We start from the raw sequence: 17,982 nt of genomic DNA on the forward strand, positions 1-17,982 counted from the left end.
ATAATGATAACGATTTGATGTTGATCATCTCTTAAGTTTGAATGCATTCTAACAACCCTACATTTTTATCACCCCCCCAAACATTTGATGTTTTTGATATCATATTTTACATCTTTTTGTTTTGTGTATTCTTTAACTACCTATAGTGGATAGATATAGATGATTTTACTACTTTTGTCTTTTAACCTTGATACCAGTTTTATATGTGGTTAATCTATTACCTTCACTGTATCTTTGCCTTTACCAATGAAATCTTTTATCACATACTTTTCATATTTCTAGTAATGGTCTTTTCTTGCAGTGTGGATTTAGTGGTAGTAAACTCTTTTCACTTCTTTTTTTTTAGTGAAACTTTTTATCTCTCCTTTAAATCTGAATGATAACCTTGTTGGGGATAATATTCTTTGTTGTATGTTTTTTCCTTTCATCACTTTTAATATATCTTGCCATTCCCTTCTGCCCTGCAAATTTCCTGCTGAAAAGTGAGCTGATAGTCTTGTTAGTCTTTCTAATTGCTTATTTCTCTTGCTGCTTTTAAGATTCTCTTTAACTATTGCCATTTTATTTGTCTGTCTTGGTGTAGACCTTTTTGGGTTCATCTTGTTTGGGACTCTTTGTGCTTTCTGGACCTTGATGTATGTTTCTTTTCCCTAGTTAGGGAAGTTTTCAGGTATTATTTCTTCAAATAAGTTATCTGCCCCTTTCCCTCTGTCTTCTCCTTCTGGGATCCCTATAATGTGAATGGTAGTACACTTGATGTTGTCCCATATGTCTCTTAAATTGTTCTCATTTAAATTATTTTTTTCTCTTCAGCCTGGGTGATTTCCACTACTCTGTATTCCAGTTTGCTGATCCATTCCTCTGTATCACCTTATCTACGGTTGATTCCTTCTAGTGTATTATTTATTTCAATTATTGTATTCTTCAGCTCTGTTTGGTTCTTATACTTTCTATCTCCTTGTTAAAATTCTGTTCATCCACTCTTCTCCCAAGTTCATTGAGCACCCTTATGATCATTAACTTGAACTCTTTATTGGATATATTGCACATCTCCATTTCATTTACTTCATTTTCTGAGGTATTGTCCTGTTCCTTTGTTTGGAATATAGTCCTCTGTCTCATCATTTTGCCTATTTTCTGTTTTTATTTCTACTTATTAGGCAGATCAGTTACATTTCACACTCTTGGAGAAGTGACGTTATATAGAGGGTGTTCTATGAGGCCCAGCAGCACACTGCCCTCTGTTCACCAGAGATATATGCTCTGAAGGTGCCCCCTTGTGCATGCATGTGCGCTTCTTTTGTGGCAGGGCTGACTACTGTAGGAATGCTGGTAGGTGGGGTTGGTTCCCAGCCTGGCTGGCTGCCAGGCCCTCCCTTGTGCAGTGGCTTGATGGTGGGTGGGGCTGTGTCCTGACTCAGCTGGCTGTGTGGCTCAAGGGTTCCTGGGGCTGATGCCAGCCCCCTGGTGGGTGGGGCTTGGCCCTGGTATAGCTGGCTTCAGATCCTGTTGGGTCCCAGGGCTGGTGCTGGTCTGTGGATGTGGAGGGCTGGGCCCTCGTGCAGCTGCCTCTGTGACCCCAAGAGTCTGGTGCTGGTGCTGACTAGCTGGTGTGTGGAGTTGAGTCCTGATGTGAAAAGATTTAGTATTGTTAAGATGGTAATACTTTCCATGGATTCAAGGCCATCTCTCTCAAAATCCCAACTTACTTCTCAGCAATGGTGTGAGCTGCTTTACCTCCAGAATCTCACTGAATCTTCATAGCAGTCTTATGAGTTCTATATTTCTTTATGCACTTTGCATGTGAAGAAATTTAAGCAAAATGACTTGTTCAAGGTCATTCTGTTAGAAAGTGGCAGAGATGACCATGAAAACCAGATGTTGTACCTGTATACCTTCCCACTTCAACAAAGGGCATCATTAAAGAGAATTGGAGAGATATGACATAAGCTCGGGTAATACTTTTAAAAGAAAACATGATTGTCTTCTTGGACAGACAGTTATCAAATTTAGAATCTCAGGCTGTCAGGGGAAACATAGCTACAAGTCTTATGTCATTACTTTGCCAATTTTTCTACTGAAATATCCTTTATACCCCCAAAGAAGTAGGCACAAGTGATCTATGAGGAGAAAATAACTTTGAACTCTTTGATTTTTATCTTAAAAATTCATTTAAAGTCTTCATTATATTCCACAATGTGATTAATAAAAATATTTTTAATTACTCAACATCAGGAAAAATATGATGCTCTGTAAAGATGTTTGGTGGTTTCCTAAATCCCTTCTTGTTTGAAAAGTACAGAGGTATGTACAAAAATGTTATACTTTTACACATCTAGCCTTTTTTCCTTCTCTCTCCACCTATATTTACCTTTCCCTAAGAATACTGTATAGCCAAGAAGGATGGTCTTTTTTATTTTAAGACTATAAGACATTTCCCTTTTTTATGGTAAGACAAAAGGTAATAACATCCTAGACTTATAATGCAGCTACCATGTGGCAGTATAGAGGGAAGGGCTTAACATTTGTTATTCAATGTAGTTCTCACAAAAGCTCTCAAGGGTAGAAAATATCCCCACTCTCCAGATGAGGCAAGCTGATCTCAGAGAGCCTAATTACTGGGCCCAAGGTTCAGTGGTGGAGGCAAGATATTAACCCAGGTCTGGCTGGCTCAAAAGCCCTGCTGAGTTTACATTCTCTCCCAAACAAGGAAAACTGGTCTGTGACTTTTACATTTCATCCTGGTTCCACAATTACTGAGGGACTTGCTTAAATTAGCCAGACCCCTTAAGGGATCTAAAGTATCCTCAAGTATGAGAGACAGAGAAACAGAGAAAGAAAGACAGAGAAAGAGAGGGAGACAGAGAGAGATCAGGGGAGAGAGAGAGAGAGAGACTGAGATTACAGCTGGGTGCCAAGGGTTTCTGAACCCAACTTCCTCATGGTTGAGCTGGTGTTTGTAAGCCTATAGCTTCTAGTAAACCACTTTCATTTAATTAATTGTGAAACCATTGGAGAATAGCAAGTCATGTTCTTGTTTGGAAAACTTCCATGCTATGTGGCAGGGCTTTTGCTTCAGACTTCATAAAACTGAATGCCCAGCACTGGGATAATAAGTGAGCACATAACACAGGGGAGGTGGTAAAAAACACAATGTTGCATTCAAATTCTGCACTTACTTATTCTCAGAGCAAACTTCTGCTGTGATTGCAGTTAGAATTTTATGTAGGGAGATGTTAGAAACTCCTGAGGTTTTTCTTTTAATTTTTTTATTGTGTCCTGTTATAGCCATACAAAATACATGTAACATGCAAGTTACTTATACAGCATAATAATAAAACAAACACTCATGAGCCCTGATTAAGGAATGAGAACATTAACACTATTTTTTGTTCACTAGTTTAACTAACCCCAGGACCTAGAATGGTGCCAGATATGTAGCAGGTGCTTAATAAATATTTTTAAATTAATGCATAAATCAGTTTGTATCTTCCTTCCTTATATCATTACCCCACAGCCTCCCCTCAGGGATAACCACTGTCCTATATTTGGGGTTTATCACTCCCTGGCATTTTTATGTCTTTTCATATATATATTCCCAAATTACATATTGTTTACTTTTGCTTCTTTTCAAACTCTATGTAATGGAATCATATTGTATGTATGCTATTATGAATTGTCTTTTATGCAACATTAGCTTGTGAGATTCGCCTATTTTTAGATATATTCTGTTCCTTGTCATTGCTGAATTGTACTTTATTGAATGAGTATGATATAATTTATTTATCCTTTCTCCTCTCAGTGGATGTTTATCATTTCTGCTTCTATAAACAAAGCTGGTATGTCCATTTCTGCATATGCTTCCTGGTACAAATGTGCACAAGTTTCTCTAAAATACAAACCTGGGAGAGGGACTGCAGTTGTAATTCTCATTTCCAGTGCTAGAAGATCAATCAGTCCATGAGTCACTGCAATGAGCCCTTTGTTCACACTAGGCCACAGTCAGTGGGAATCCTGTCCAAATCATTTTGCCAGGGAGAGGAGTGAGGAGGTAGGCAGAGACTGGCCTGGTAAGGTCAGGACATATCTCAGGCCTCTAGCCAAAGTGGGTTGTAATTAGGAAAAATTCAAATTCTAAACTTGCCTTCATTATTTCTCCTACTCTTCCACCTCCTTTATAGCTATTTTTGTGTGAGGTGTATTTTATTAAACTCATATCTAATAAATAAAATGATGACTTTCTTCAGTCTTTAAGTATTGATTATAAATTTGATTAATTAGATTCTTTTAAATAATTTGTGTTGTATTTTAAATTTTAGTATGGATGAAAATTTCTATTTTTAAAGGATCTTTCCAAAAAGACCACTTATTTACTTTATGCAGGTTCTCATTTTGTTTATCTAATATTTACTCTTCAATCATATAATAATAATTACTGTCATTACCATCATCATTTCATTCATATATACACATATATACCTTTATACCTTTCAAAATGCATTTCTATCTTTGAGGTACTTTCTCATTTGTAGCAATATGCACTCTACTTTATTATATCATCTACTATGTTATTTTACAGTTCTTTGCTTCCTGTCTTTCTTCTCTACTAAATAGCAAGTTGCTTAGAGGCAAGGATAATATCTTGATCATCACTATATCCCCAGCACTTATCCCTGTACCTGGTCCATAGGGCCAGGTGCTAGGAGTTGAGTTGAATCAACTTATCTAATCTAGACCTTCAGTCTCATAATATGGTTAGCCATTGGTTACAAATCCACACTTTGTAGTCAGACTTACCTCAGATGGTAACCTGGCATTTCCACTTACTATAGGAGTGATCTTGAACAAGTTTACTTAATTTTCCTGAGCATCAGCTTCCTCTCCTACAATATAGGGATGATACAGAACTACCTGGCAGGGTTGTTATAAATATTAAATGAGATGATATATATGAAATAGCTTGGCACATAAAGTGCCTTAATACATGTCCTTTAGATTTTAACTGTATTAGTTACAGAAGTCATAAAATGTAAGAAGAAGATTAAGACACTTTAAAACAAACAAAGAAACAACAGCAAAAACCCTCTGTGTCTTCTCCTTGTTTCATGAATGAGGATGGGGGCACAATTTTTACCCAAGGAAATGACATTTTTAGCCAAAGGAATGACATTTTTAGCTTTTCTCCCATTTTTTTATGGAAAGTGAGCTCTTTTCCTGTGGAACTTGTGGCCCTCTTAGTCTTGGACTGGTGGACAGACTCCTGCTGGCTTTCCAGTTAAGGTAGGAAAGGGAAGGATTATGGGGAGAAGAGATAGGCCGCCATAATCAGCTGCTGGGTTTGCATATGAGCAGAACTTTCTGAGTGCTTTCTGTTGTACTTGGGATGTGAATAAAAGCTAATATTTGTGTCTTAGAGATAAAGTGCTTGTCAAGTGTAGCCTGAGTGAAAGCCTTCTTTGCTCTTGCCCTGCCAGGGCTGCTCACTGAGCATTGAGAGGAAGATAACCTTTCATTCTCTTTTGGGATTCTGATGACTGTGCTGAGTATGATAACCAAAGAGTCATGGGTAGAAAGTGAAGGTGAGTACTGAGAAGACAATAGGATAATGGAAATTGTGTTAGATTTGGAGTTAGAGAGTCCTGGGCTTAGGTCAAATAGTTTTGAGCTTTTCTTCTCTGAGTCTGACTTTCTTCATCTGATATAATAATGAGAAAAAAATGTCTCACAGAATTGTTTTGAGGAGTTGAAATCACCCAACACAGTGAACAGGCTTATTTTCCTTCCTTCTTTGCTTAGTAAGAAAGAAGTATTCATAAAAATGGTGGCTGCATTCCTGTGGATGAGAGAATATGCAGTTGTCACCTATCTGTGGCAGATTTACCCAAGAAGTTAATTACGTTTTGTTTAATGATTAGACATAGGACATAGAAGAGAAAAAAGTTGACCTTTGGGTAGTACGAACCATGTTCCATTTGTTTAAACTTGAATTAATTACCATGGGAGACTAAGAGCTACCTTTCCATTAAGGTTTTAGGATTGGCTTTCTGGCCCTCTCCTTCAGTCCACTTGGAAGAACACAGACACAGATCCTCTTGGAGATAGGCAGTTAAACTAGGTGACCTATGAAGCTCCATCCTAGCCCAAGGAACCTGAGTATTCTAATGGCTAAGTGTTGAGATGGTTGCCTGAAAGGTTTCCAGCATCATTGTGCATCATTTCACAATAAAATCTGGCATAGGGATTCTGCTACTTTATGTTACAGAATGTGGGTGGGGGATTTACATGTGATTTAGATAGACTCCTAAAGAAAGTGAGGGAATGGAAAAAAGACCAAAGAAGACTGGTATGATAATACTAATCATGATCCCTCACTTCTGTATTCATTTCAAGAGCTTTTTATACTTTTGTTTAATTCATACCTCCACTCACACAAGTAGCTCGGTAAGATGGGTGATAATTATTCCTACTTACAGATGAGAGTGAGGCTCAGAGAACTAGAGCAAAGCACATCAAAGTGCTTTGATGCTTAGTCTGGTTTTGCCATAGGTCTCCCTTTGGATAAGGTAAGGTCTTAGGGCTGAGTACATACCGTTTAGTTACTCTGAAATTGTTTCCTGACCACCAACTTAAGTTAAAGACCTTAACCTCAGGTTTCTGCCTTCATCCTTCCCTCATGTAGACATAGCCCATGAGATTGGCTGATTCCAGAGAACTTCTCACATCCTTTCACAGGATTCAAAAGGGCTCTGTCCACATGACAGGAAACCCTACATACATAATCCCTAGGAGAAGTCCAAGGAAAATTCAGCTTCGCCCTGACTCAGTTAAGCAATAAATAATATTTCACACGTGCACTTTACTGCTGAAGACTTCAGACTTCTACCCTCCTGTTTCTGTCAAGTACTGACATGTGTTGCATTGTTCCTCTTGGGTCTTTTCAGTTTGGAGACTACCAAGGACCATGTTCTGCCCATCGACTATTACTTTCCACCCCAGAAGACCTGCCTAATTTGTGGGGATGAAGCTTCTGGCTGTCACTATGGAGCTCTCACTTGTGGAAGCTGCAAAGTCTTCTTTAAAAGAGCCGCTGAAGGTAAAGGGTCTTGGACACTAACTTCTGTTTCCCTTTCTCCTTTATCTTCTAAAAAGAGACACCAGTCTATCAGGAACCAGGATTTTATCATCTCTGAGACAAGGTAACTGGCAGGGCTGGTTCAAAGAACCTAAGAGCCTTAAAAAAAAGTCAGTTTTCATACTTGCTGGTCCCCTGGCTTTGGCAGCCTTGGTAGTATAGGCAATGTAGGCAATGAAGGTGGTCCCAGCTGGTGCTTGGAGCTTGGTGGGTCCTAGGAACGAAAGAAAAATTAATGATTTGAAAAGATTTAATTTCCTCCTTGCTTGTGTTCCATTCTCCTGCCTAGTGAGGGAAAAAATTGTCCTTATTAGAGAGGTTAGAAGTGGAGAAACCCCAACCGAATCCCCAGCCTGTTCTCTGTGGTGAATACAAAACTGTTCCTTCGTGAAGGCTTTCTGGCCTCGGCCCCAGAAAGGAAGTGTTCTCACTGTTCAGCAGACCATCAGTCTATGCACCTGCTCCCTCCTGCTGCTGCATCCTTGGGGCCTCTTTGCATTAATAGCTCCTAGGTAGATAAGGACCCAAAGTGATGAAACATTTTTATTCTCTCCAGAGAGTTGTCCTCAGGCCCTGTCCATTGGTCCAGAACCATAAGCTAAGTTGCATCTTATATTTGGCTAAGTGGGCTCAAACCCTGGCTCCTTAATATTATTTAACTTAAAACAATTAATGTCTGCTTAGCCCCCAGAGGTGCTCAGGCTGCATCTTACAGGAGGAACTCACACTTCCATACCTCCTATATATACTAGTGCCTCCTTCCTTCCCAATATCCCTGGGCTTAAGCCTCCTACCCATCCACTTCATTCCACATCCTGTACTAAGGGCTTTCTTCTCAAAGGGACACTGATGAACAGTTTCTAGACAGAGATGCTCTGCTCTGGGAGCAGACCCAGTTGCTAAACACCACTATTTACTCCTGCCTCCATTTTCCACAAAGGAAGTACGTCCTGCCAAGACCTTTTCCTTCCTTCTCACTGGCCTAGAAGTTTTGAGTTCCAAGTCAGAATCAAAACAGACAGCTTTTCCTTATATAAAGGCTACAATCCCTGAGGACAGTCTTGAAAGTGGCAGGTATATAGGCCACACCTTTCAGCAGGAATATGATGACACCCACCAGAGGACAGCAGAAGCACCATAGAGTTCTTGGCATCTAGAGAAAAGGTAGAAAGTGTGTGCCCTTTAACTGGCCTCCCTATTGATAGCCAATTGGAATGATGATTACCTTTTCACCATTTTAGCCAGATGGCAGGAATACCTATGAAATGGAAAGCTATTTTGTTTTCTTCCAGTCCCCCATGCAACAAGGAGACAGCTAGCATTTAGTATTAATGAAAATATGCTGCATGTTCCACCCATAGCCTTGAGTGGCGCATTACTACTGCTTACACTGGACAGTATGAAGTCCAGGGCACCAGTGCCTAGGCGTAGGCAGTTTGGAAAGAGACAGAGAGCAGTGTCTTCCTTTCTTAAGAGTACTCACAAAAGAATGGCTGTCAGAAAAGGAAATGAGGAGTAGCTCCAAACACTTCAGATCACCCCACCTTCTCCAGTGAGAACCTGTCTCTTCCCCATACCCTGTCATCAGGTAGGCCCTATCTATAGAGCAGAGAATGAACCACAGCACCCATCTAGAGCTAATGTGTCAGTAAGCCCAGGCACCACAGTAATAGCAGCCATATTATATGGGAAAAGAGTTCAAGAAAGCAAGCAAAAAGCAAATTCAATAGTCAGATAGATTAGATTGTATTTGATGCTGCCTTTGGGTTTTACAAATCTGGGTCATGATATTGTTGCTTTTGGAAAACAGTGGGAATGATCAACCATATTGCGAAAGGGAAGATTTTTCTGTCATAACTATTCCACATGGGAGCTTTCTGAGGAAGTTAGGGCTGAAGGAAGGAGGCAGGCAGAAGGGCAGCTGGCAGGGCTGCCTGGGAGGAGCTCTGCTATTATGTGGATCTTGGACTATTTGAGAACAAGGAAGCTGGGGGGAGGGGTAATCACTCATATTACTGAGCACTTGGAAATCCAGCAAGGTCTCAAAATTCTTCAGTCCCTAGAATCACTTGTTAGGGAAACTTGGTGATATTTTATTTGAGAAAATGAGACTCTATGAACTCATGGAGCCAAATGCTCTTAACTGCTTGAAATATTAAAATCTCCAGTGGATTCATTGCAAAACTATGGAGCTCATTGGTTCCTTTGGAATGTGAACCCCAGGTTCCAGTCCTGAGCCCTTTGAGGGACAGGACAATGTGGTTTAAGAAAAAACATGAAACAAAGCAAAAAAAAATTATTGGTGTGTTCTTTCACCTCCCATCTGTAAAGCTTGGTGGCTGGAGTTTACTGCCATTATTATCTCTATTTGAAGGCAAGGGGCTGTCTTATTACCTGCAGAGAACATTTATTGATTTTTTTTTTTTACAATGCATCTTTATTGCCCAAATGGCCTTTCTGAAGGTGATTGTGAATCTGCCTTGTTGAAACTTGGAATTCCACCTGTCTTGGAGGGAATGGGAGCACAAATCTTTTCTTCCTCATTTGTCTGTCATTGTCAGTAAGCTCAGATGGAGTATTCAGAGTGTTGATTACCACTTTATTCATGGTTTCAGAAATCTCTGGACTGGGCACAGGTACAAGACTTAAAAGCCTGGCATGTCAGACAGAAATCCATTTCTAGCTTTGATAGTTCATAAACCATGAAGCTTTAATGCTGTCATTGGTGCAAGGCTCAGCACAGAGTCGATTGTATTCTGGCCAGGTTTTCCTGTGGAGGAGGAAGAAGAGAAGAGAGCCCCACATTTTCTCGTTGTCAGTAATGCTGGGAGTTCGGGGTGATGGTGAGGCTAGTCAGGGAAGGATCTGAATATTTTGAGATTAAAAAATAATGGTAATAGGTCAAGGGGGTAAAAACCACTAAAATCTGCTTGATGGAAACTTAGTGAAATAATGTGTTTGTGTATGTGTGTGTGTGTGTAAGCGCATTTGAGTGGATGGTCTGTGGGTTTGAAACAGGCATGTAGAGAATCAGTTAGTGGTGGGTGGGTGAGATGAGTGGGGAGGTAAAAGGGGAAGGCATGTTAGATGCTATCAAAAAGACCAGGAAGTCAAAGGAAGGTGATATCCATGAGCAGGGTAGGGGCTCAGAGGGGGTTTAGTTGTGTGACATTGGATAAGAAATTTTCCCCCTTTGGACCTCAGTTTTCCCTGTCTGTAAAATAAGGGAGTTAAACTAGATACTTTTAAAATGCCTTTTCAGCTTAGACTTTTTGTGACAATTCTACAAGTTCCAAACACCATCACTGTTATTTCAGCAAACACACATGCATTTATACCTGTATGCATGTTTGGTGTTGCCTTCCTAGAAGATGGTGAATCCTAGCTCCCATTCTCTTAAAAAAATCAATCTTCAGAGGGGGATAGAGCCAGATGAGAGAGTGCACTGTGGATAGGCTGGGTTAAAAGTCAGGACTGAGATTCCCTCTTCTCCCGGCATTATGACCATGGCTGGATAACTTCCTTTCTTTTCCATTTTCTCATCTGGAAAATCAGGATATGAATCCTCATCTCTACCTCATCATGTTTCAAAGAGGGTTAATTAATTCATCATGTGCATTATGTGCTCAAGAATTTACTATTTTTCAGACATTTTCTAGTAAAACATTGGAGATTGTACATCCATTTGTTTTGTACACATGAAGCACTGTTTGGTACACATCATAAAACTGAAACTGTAGTTTACATTCTGAACTCAAAGAATTACACCATCCTCACTGATGTTTACAATATGTCCCAATTTAGTATCCTTGGCAAATTTTATATAAGTATGGCTTTGATTCTTTCTCTTGCCCCAGGTTTTTGTGAGGGAAGAAATGTAAGTGAACCCTCATTGAACTCTTTCTGTCCTTTAAATCTACTCTTTCCCACCTCAACTCATGTGGAATTGAATGTTACTTCTTGTTTGGAGTCTTGCAGAGAGTTTTTGGTGCATATCAGTGTCCCCTTCACTCCCTGACTTTCAGAGGAACATTTCCCAGGGGCAAGTTAACTCTGCTAGGAGGATCTACTTGCAACTTCAACAGAGCCTTAATCAGGTACCTTTGGCCAAGAAGTTGACTGATCCTGATTGCACGAGTCCTAGAGATTTTTTCACAAAGCTCCTATTATCTTTTCTCTGTCTCTGGTTTTCTTAAATATCATAGCCAGACTTTAGATTAGGGGCCAGCAAACTTTTTTCTATAAAGGGCCAGATAGTAAATATTTTAGACTTTGTGGCCTATATGGTCTCTGACTGTACTATTCAACTCTGCCTTTGTAGCATGAAAGCAAACCTAGACAAAACTAATGGGTATGACTGTACTACAGTAAAACTTTATGGGCACTGAAATTTATATTTCATTTAATTTTCACATGCTTTTAAATACTATTTTTTTATTTTTTCCAACCATTTAAAATGTAAAAATCATTCTCAGTTCTTGAGCCACACAAAGACAAGCAGCACATTGGATTTGGCTTGTGAATTGTAGTTTGTTGACTCTTGCTCCTGTGCTTACAAATCTGCATAGTAAATTTTGCTCTTTCTGGTCTCCTGGTATCTTAGCAACTCTCTAGATTATCTAATTTTAAACATTCTTCTGAGTTGGCCAGTCAAAGTTTGTTCCCCTTGCTTGCCTAGAATGCCTGGTCTAGTGGCATCTAGGTCTTGAGCATTTTTCACTAAACAGGAGAAAAATAAACAAATCTAGGAATGCTACAAGAGGATACTTTTTTTCTGATGATCTTGTAGATCACTGACCCTTGCAATACCCAGAGGAGAAGTTGAAAATATTCTACACATTTTCTTTTTAGACTTTTGTACTGTAACCATATGGATAACTATAAAATATATATGAATGAGTTTTGATGGACACCACATATACCCCAGATGGTATAGAGGAAGGGCTTTGGGGACTCTCTGGTACCAAGCGTTATGGGAAAACTCTCTGTCTCATAGAAAGTAAGGCCCAGGTGGCCAGCTGAGTTATGAATCTACCATATATTTCCCCATGATTCTTTGTCTTTACACATTTGCTTGCTTAATTCTGGTCCTCCACATCACAAGACTAGACCACAGGCTTGCAGAATAAGTAATTTAGCTTTGTAACTCATTCCAGTTGATGCCCACCCAAGTCTCTTATTAGAGCCCAATTTGGGAGCCATGTCAAGAATTTGCCATTGCTCGTCTATAGTGCCCTGTGGCTGCTTATTTATAGCATGTGCATTTTATGAAACAATGATTAACATGAAATTTCTGTGTCACTTGTAAGATCTTCTGAGTCCATTGTCTCACTCCACCTTGCCTTATTATTCCCCAGTGTGTTATATTTTTAAAGCCCGTCCATATACTGCAGCCAGAAGCTTTTTTAATCCCTCACAGAATCTCTTGATAATTGTGAAACTCTGGGTGGTAGATTTTAGCAGTTGGTTGCTCTTGCAAGGGTGTTAGACCCACTTTTTCTTCAGAGGTAGGAGTTATTACTTACTTCTGTGATCTCTAGTCTAGTCCCATGGCAAGAAACACACTGTCCCTCATAATAACTGAATTCTGGGAGAAGCCGTTATTTCAAAAAACAATCTCTTCAGTTATAATAGTCATGTGTGCATACTTCTGGAACCTATTTTTCAGGTGTTCATGCTCCTTCTCTTCATGGCTAGGTAACTGCCCTCAGCATTCCAAGGAGCCAGGTAATCTTTTTACCTGTCAGAAGAGAGCACAGAAAAGGAAACTTCCTCCTATCCAAAAAAGGAAACTGGGACTTGGAGGTGAATGATTCTTTATAAAGGGAGCAAAGAGATTAGAATTCTCAGTCCATTTGCTTCCAGCCCATGTTGTGACTCCTGATACATCCCACTGAAATCACCACAGCTTCTGGCTAGACTCGTGCCAATATTTTACTGAGTACTTCATAAGAACAGGCCTGGTGGTAATCTACTCATGCATTCAGTCAGTATACATTTGCTGGGTGCTTACTACACATGAGATACTAGGCTCACATACTCAAGATACAGAGCCTGCCTAAAGGAACTTAGTGATCATAACCCTGGACACTTTTAAATTTTTTCAGTGGATGAAGAGCTATCATATCTGATTTCCATTGAACGTCCCAACCACCTAGAACAGAGGAAGATGTCATCCTCCTTATTTTCCATGTAAGCAAACTGAGGTTTTCTCAGTTAATCAACAGGTAGTAAGTGGACTATCTGGATGTAAACCCAGGCCTTCTGGGTCCAATGCTAGCAGTCACTCTCTTACAGCACAGCTACCCCTCAAATATATAAGCATACTAACCTAAAGCAGAAAGAAAGTGCAATGCCTAGGCAAACAAGAAAGACAACAGTGAAGAGGAACAATAGAGTCAGAAATTAAAGAATTTACGAAAGACTTAAGTACTGTGGGGAGAAACCAAGGAGCCAATGAGTAGCACCAATATCACAGGGAGCTTTCTTCCTAAAAAAGCTCCAAATACTTAAAACAGCTCCAAATACTTAAAACCCTTCATTAGGTAGGGCCAGGGACATGTGAGTAATAGTCCTTCTGCCAACTCCTATTCTTCAGAGGGAAAGTTCTGATTCTGATGAAACCAGGCTTGGTAGCTCTTCACTCTCATCACACAACCACAGAACAGGAAGCATGATTTAACACCTATGCACATGAGAATTTTACTCCTCACTACCAAGCTAAGGGAAGAACTCAGAGACAGGGTGTATGGATACAAATGGTAGAATCATGGTTCCTTGACTCTTTGCTTTGAGCCTTCTCAGATAAGTGTGCCACAGAATGTTTTCCATGGGGCCAGGAGCAAGAGAACTCCATTCCCCTCCTCTTTGATGTCATAAACCAGAAAATATTGTCTTTCAGGACAGAGCTAAAAATTGAGGCAAAATCTTCTTCTCTTCTATCAGGGTTTTATCTATTTATTTATTTATTTTTTTCGGTATGTGGGCCTCTCACTGTTGTGGCCTCTCCCGTTGTGGAGCACAGGCTCCGGACGCGCAGGCTCAACGGCCATGGCTCACGGGCACAGCTGCTCCGCGGCATGTGGGATCTTCCCGGACCGGGGCACAAACCCATGTCCCCTGCATCGGCAGGCGGACTCTCAACCACTGTGCCACCAGGGAAGCCCTTATCAGGGTTTAAATTTTTAATTGTCCTTCCTCTCCTGGTTCACCTTATAGTGTAGACGGACCATGATTTCACTGTGGTACTTGGATATGGGACCTGGAGACTGTGGGCCTCTTACAGGTCCATAAGTTAGATAACCACATTTCTATAGTCCCATGTTCACAAGTTCTTTCACTTTCTAGGCAGTTGACTCAGCCATGAGTTATTTAATGAAAAGACTTAAAAGATTTGCAGTACTTGGAATCACAGGATCTTTAAATGCTAACCTGTTAAAATTTGAAGGAAGAGAACTCAGAAATCTAAAAATTTGACCAAGCCATTTTATAGATAAGGAAACTGAGGCCCAGAGAGAGGAAGTGACTTTTCCAGGTTCATAGAACATATAAAAGGCAGAAATGAGGGTCTCCCAGCCATTTCTTGTTTCTTGTCTGAGGGGTTCTCCAGCCTCACAGCTGATCAGCAGAGCTTCAGAGATTGTTGCCTTGGAACCTCCAAGAATTATGTAAGGCAGCATAATAAACCTTTATCTTGACTGCAGGGATATCTAAAATTGCTATTTGATGACTGGCACTTTCCCCAGATAACATCCATTTATTCAACAAACAGTCAATTCTTACTTATTGTGTACACTAGACCTATACCAGGCACTGGGATAAGAGATAACAACAAAAACTAGTCATTGAACACTCAGTATGTATTAGTTGCTTTGTAGACGTTTTCTCATTCCATCCTCACAATAACCCTATGATGTAGGTATTATCATTAGCCCTATTTGCAAATGAGGGAACTGAGGCACAGAAGAGTTAAAGTGACTTGCCCAAAGTCATATAACTTGTTAGTGGCTGTGGAGTGAATATGACACAGAGTTTCCAACATAATAGAGTAAGATAAGTGCTGTACTAGAAGTAAGTACACAATCCACTGAGCAGACAGAATAAGAGAATGAGTTATTTTACCTGAAATGTCTAAGAAAGCTTCCCAGAAGAGTTAAGGGTTGATTTAGGTCTGAAGGGATGCATAATAGTTTGCCAAGTACAAAAGGTAGGAAGACAGGACTTCAGGAACAGACTGGCCAAAGACAGGGCTGCGTGAAAGTTGGATGCTTGTTTTAGGAACATTTTGGAGTCCAGAAGTGGTTGAGGGGAACCTCATCAGATGCAGCAGGTCCCTTGACCAGCCTTCAGTTAGCCTTTTATGCCTTCACCCCCCACCCCGATGCTGAGCTGTACATCACTGTCCTACTCTACTCTCTGGACTTTTTCGAAGCACACTGCTATCTAGGTAGTGGAATAAGATGCAGTGCAAGAGCACCAAATGGAGCTCTGGTTCTGCCATTGACTTACTATGTGGCCTTAGGCATGTCTCATTCCTTCTTTTCACTTCAAATCTCCATCTAAATAATAAAAGTGTTGAACTAAATGATCTTGAATATTTTAGCAATAAATCTATAAAAACCTAAATCTTTAACAATAAATCTCTAAAATGTTATAGATATTCCAGATGTTTCTATTGGCCAGTGGTTCACTTTATATGCATCAGCCTTGGAAAATAGACAACCCAATCCTTAACTCCAAGACTTAATAGATATGCAGCTTTGAGCAAGTCACTTAACTTCTTTGTGCCTCTGTGAAGATAGCAATAGATCACAAGGTTATTGTAAGAACTAAATGATATGTAACACAGCTCCAGTGCCCAATAAGTTTTGGTTCCTTCTACTGGAGTGAAGTCTTGTTTATTGGCACACATACACTTATGGTGTCCCCTGGGTAGCAGAAAGGAGAGATGGCAAATAGTATTTATCGTAGTTCTCTGGTAAAGAAGGCTTTGGGTTGGGTTTGGTGTAAGGTCCTCAAACAACCACTTATCTTCAGTGTTACTTAATTGGTGATCCGAAGGGCCAGTAGCATTTGTATAAGAACATAGCAAAGGTCAATCTCTTCTTCTTTCCTCTTGGCCTCTCAGGGCACTATGAGTAACATTCCCCAGAAAGCCCAGCAAGCATGTGTTCACCGCCTCTCTTGAGTTTTGGGCTTTGGACTCGAAAGTGTCGGAGCTCTCTGTGTATCTTTGTCTGCAACAAGATTTGTCTGACCTCCCTGGCAAATTCAGATCCATAGCCACAGGCCAGGAGAAAAGCTAAGAGAGGTCATAAATTATCTTCCACATTCTTCAGCAATTGGTTTCCCTCATCCAGCCAGTGGCGTGTCTTGAAAGTATGTTGGGGCCAGATTCAATAGAAACCTGAACCAGCACCTGTGTAAATAAAATTTTAAGGCTTCTTTTCCTGAAGCCGGATGGATATTTTTTAAAACCAAGCTGGACTTTATTTTATCTAGAGTGCTGTCTCCTACATTCTTAGTGCTTTGGACCCCTTGGAGGAATGTAGTCTGGTTGTAGTGTTATTGTTTTGTTTATTATTTGTGAGGGAGGGGCATTTGTTTCAAAAATCGGATAATGCCTTGGTATGGCCTGTGACTTCACTGTGTATAAAATGAAACTGGTGATGTACCGTCATTCATTCTGCCTCCCAAGATTGGCTTTATATCCCTACATCCACACCCGCTCTTCAATTCTGATCCTTTTAAAAACCAGCCAACCAGGTTCCTTAAAAAACTAAAAATAGAACTACCATACGACCTAGCAATCCCACTACTGGGCATATACCCTGAGAAAACCATAATTCAAAAAGAGTCATGTACCACAATGTTCATTGCAGCTCTGTTTACAATAGCCAGGACATGGAAGCAAGATAAGTGTCCATCGACAGATGAATAGATAAAGAAGATGTGGCACATATATACAATGGAATATTACTCAGCCATAAAAAGAAATGAAATTGAGTTATTTATAGTGAGGTGGATAGACCTAGAGTCTGTCATACAGAGTGAAGCAAGTCTGAAGGAGAAAAACAAATACCGTATGCTAACACATATATATGGAATCTAAAAAGAAAAAAAAAAAGGTTCTGAAGAACCTAGGGGCAGGACAGGAATAAAGATGCTGACATAGAGAATGGACTTGAGGACACAGGGAGGGGAAAGGGTAAGCTGGGACAAAGTGAGAGAGTGGCATGCACTTATGTATACTACCAAATGTAAAATAGATAGCTAGTGGGAAGCAGCTGCATAGCACAGGGAGATCAGCTCGGCACTTTGTGACCAACTAGAGGGGTGGGATCGGGAGGGTGGGAGGGAGACGCAAGAGGGAGGGGATATGGGGATATATGTATATGTGTAGCTGATTCACTATGTTATAAAGCAGAAACTAACACACCATTGCAAAGCAATTATACTCCAATAAAGATGTTTAAAAAATAAATAAATAAAATTAATTAATTAATTAATTAAAATAAAGGAAATTAAAAAAAAAACAAAACAGTCAACCCAAACCAGCATGTAACATACTACTTATCTCTAAGTCCTAACTGAATGACCTTCAGATCTTGTCCAAAACCCTAAATGGGGAAAGGAGGTTAGCATCTTGCCTAAGGCCCCCTGGGCCCATCAGTAAGTGGATATCCTGTCCTTGAGGTCCCTTAGCTCTGCTCAGCTTCAGAATAGAGACAGGATCCTTCATATGTGTTGCTTATGATTAAAGGCCTCCTACTTCCCACTGTCCTACCGCACCTCTTCTGCCACCCCACCTCTATAGCTTCCATGGCTCCCCAGAAACTCCTCTATAACCC

At 40.2% G+C, this 17,982-nt stretch overlaps 1 protein-coding gene across 3 annotated transcripts in view; it reads left to right on the plus strand.

Moving 5' to 3' along the window:
* The window catches only part of AR (androgen receptor), a 162,978-nt gene that overhangs the window by 82,900 nt on the left and 62,096 nt on the right, over positions 1 to 17,982 (plus strand). For 2 of the 3 annotated variants that reach the window (XM_029240565.1, XM_029240566.1), the window contains exon 2: positions 6,942 to 7,093. The exons of the other annotated variant lie outside the window; for it this stretch is intronic. In XM_029240565.1, coding sequence (XP_029096398.1) covers positions 6,942 to 7,093 — 152 coding nt within the window. The remainder of the gene's footprint in view (positions 1 to 6,941; positions 7,094 to 17,982) is intronic. 3 annotated transcript variants of the gene reach the window in all.

Source organism: Monodon monoceros, unplaced genomic scaffold (genome assembly GCF_005190385.1).
Source record: "Monodon monoceros isolate NGI ecotype Baffin Bay Population unplaced genomic scaffold, NGI_Narwhal_1 Super_Scaffold_22, whole genome shotgun sequence".
NCBI classification, from domain to species: Eukaryota; Metazoa; Chordata; class Mammalia; order Artiodactyla; family Monodontidae; genus Monodon; species Monodon monoceros.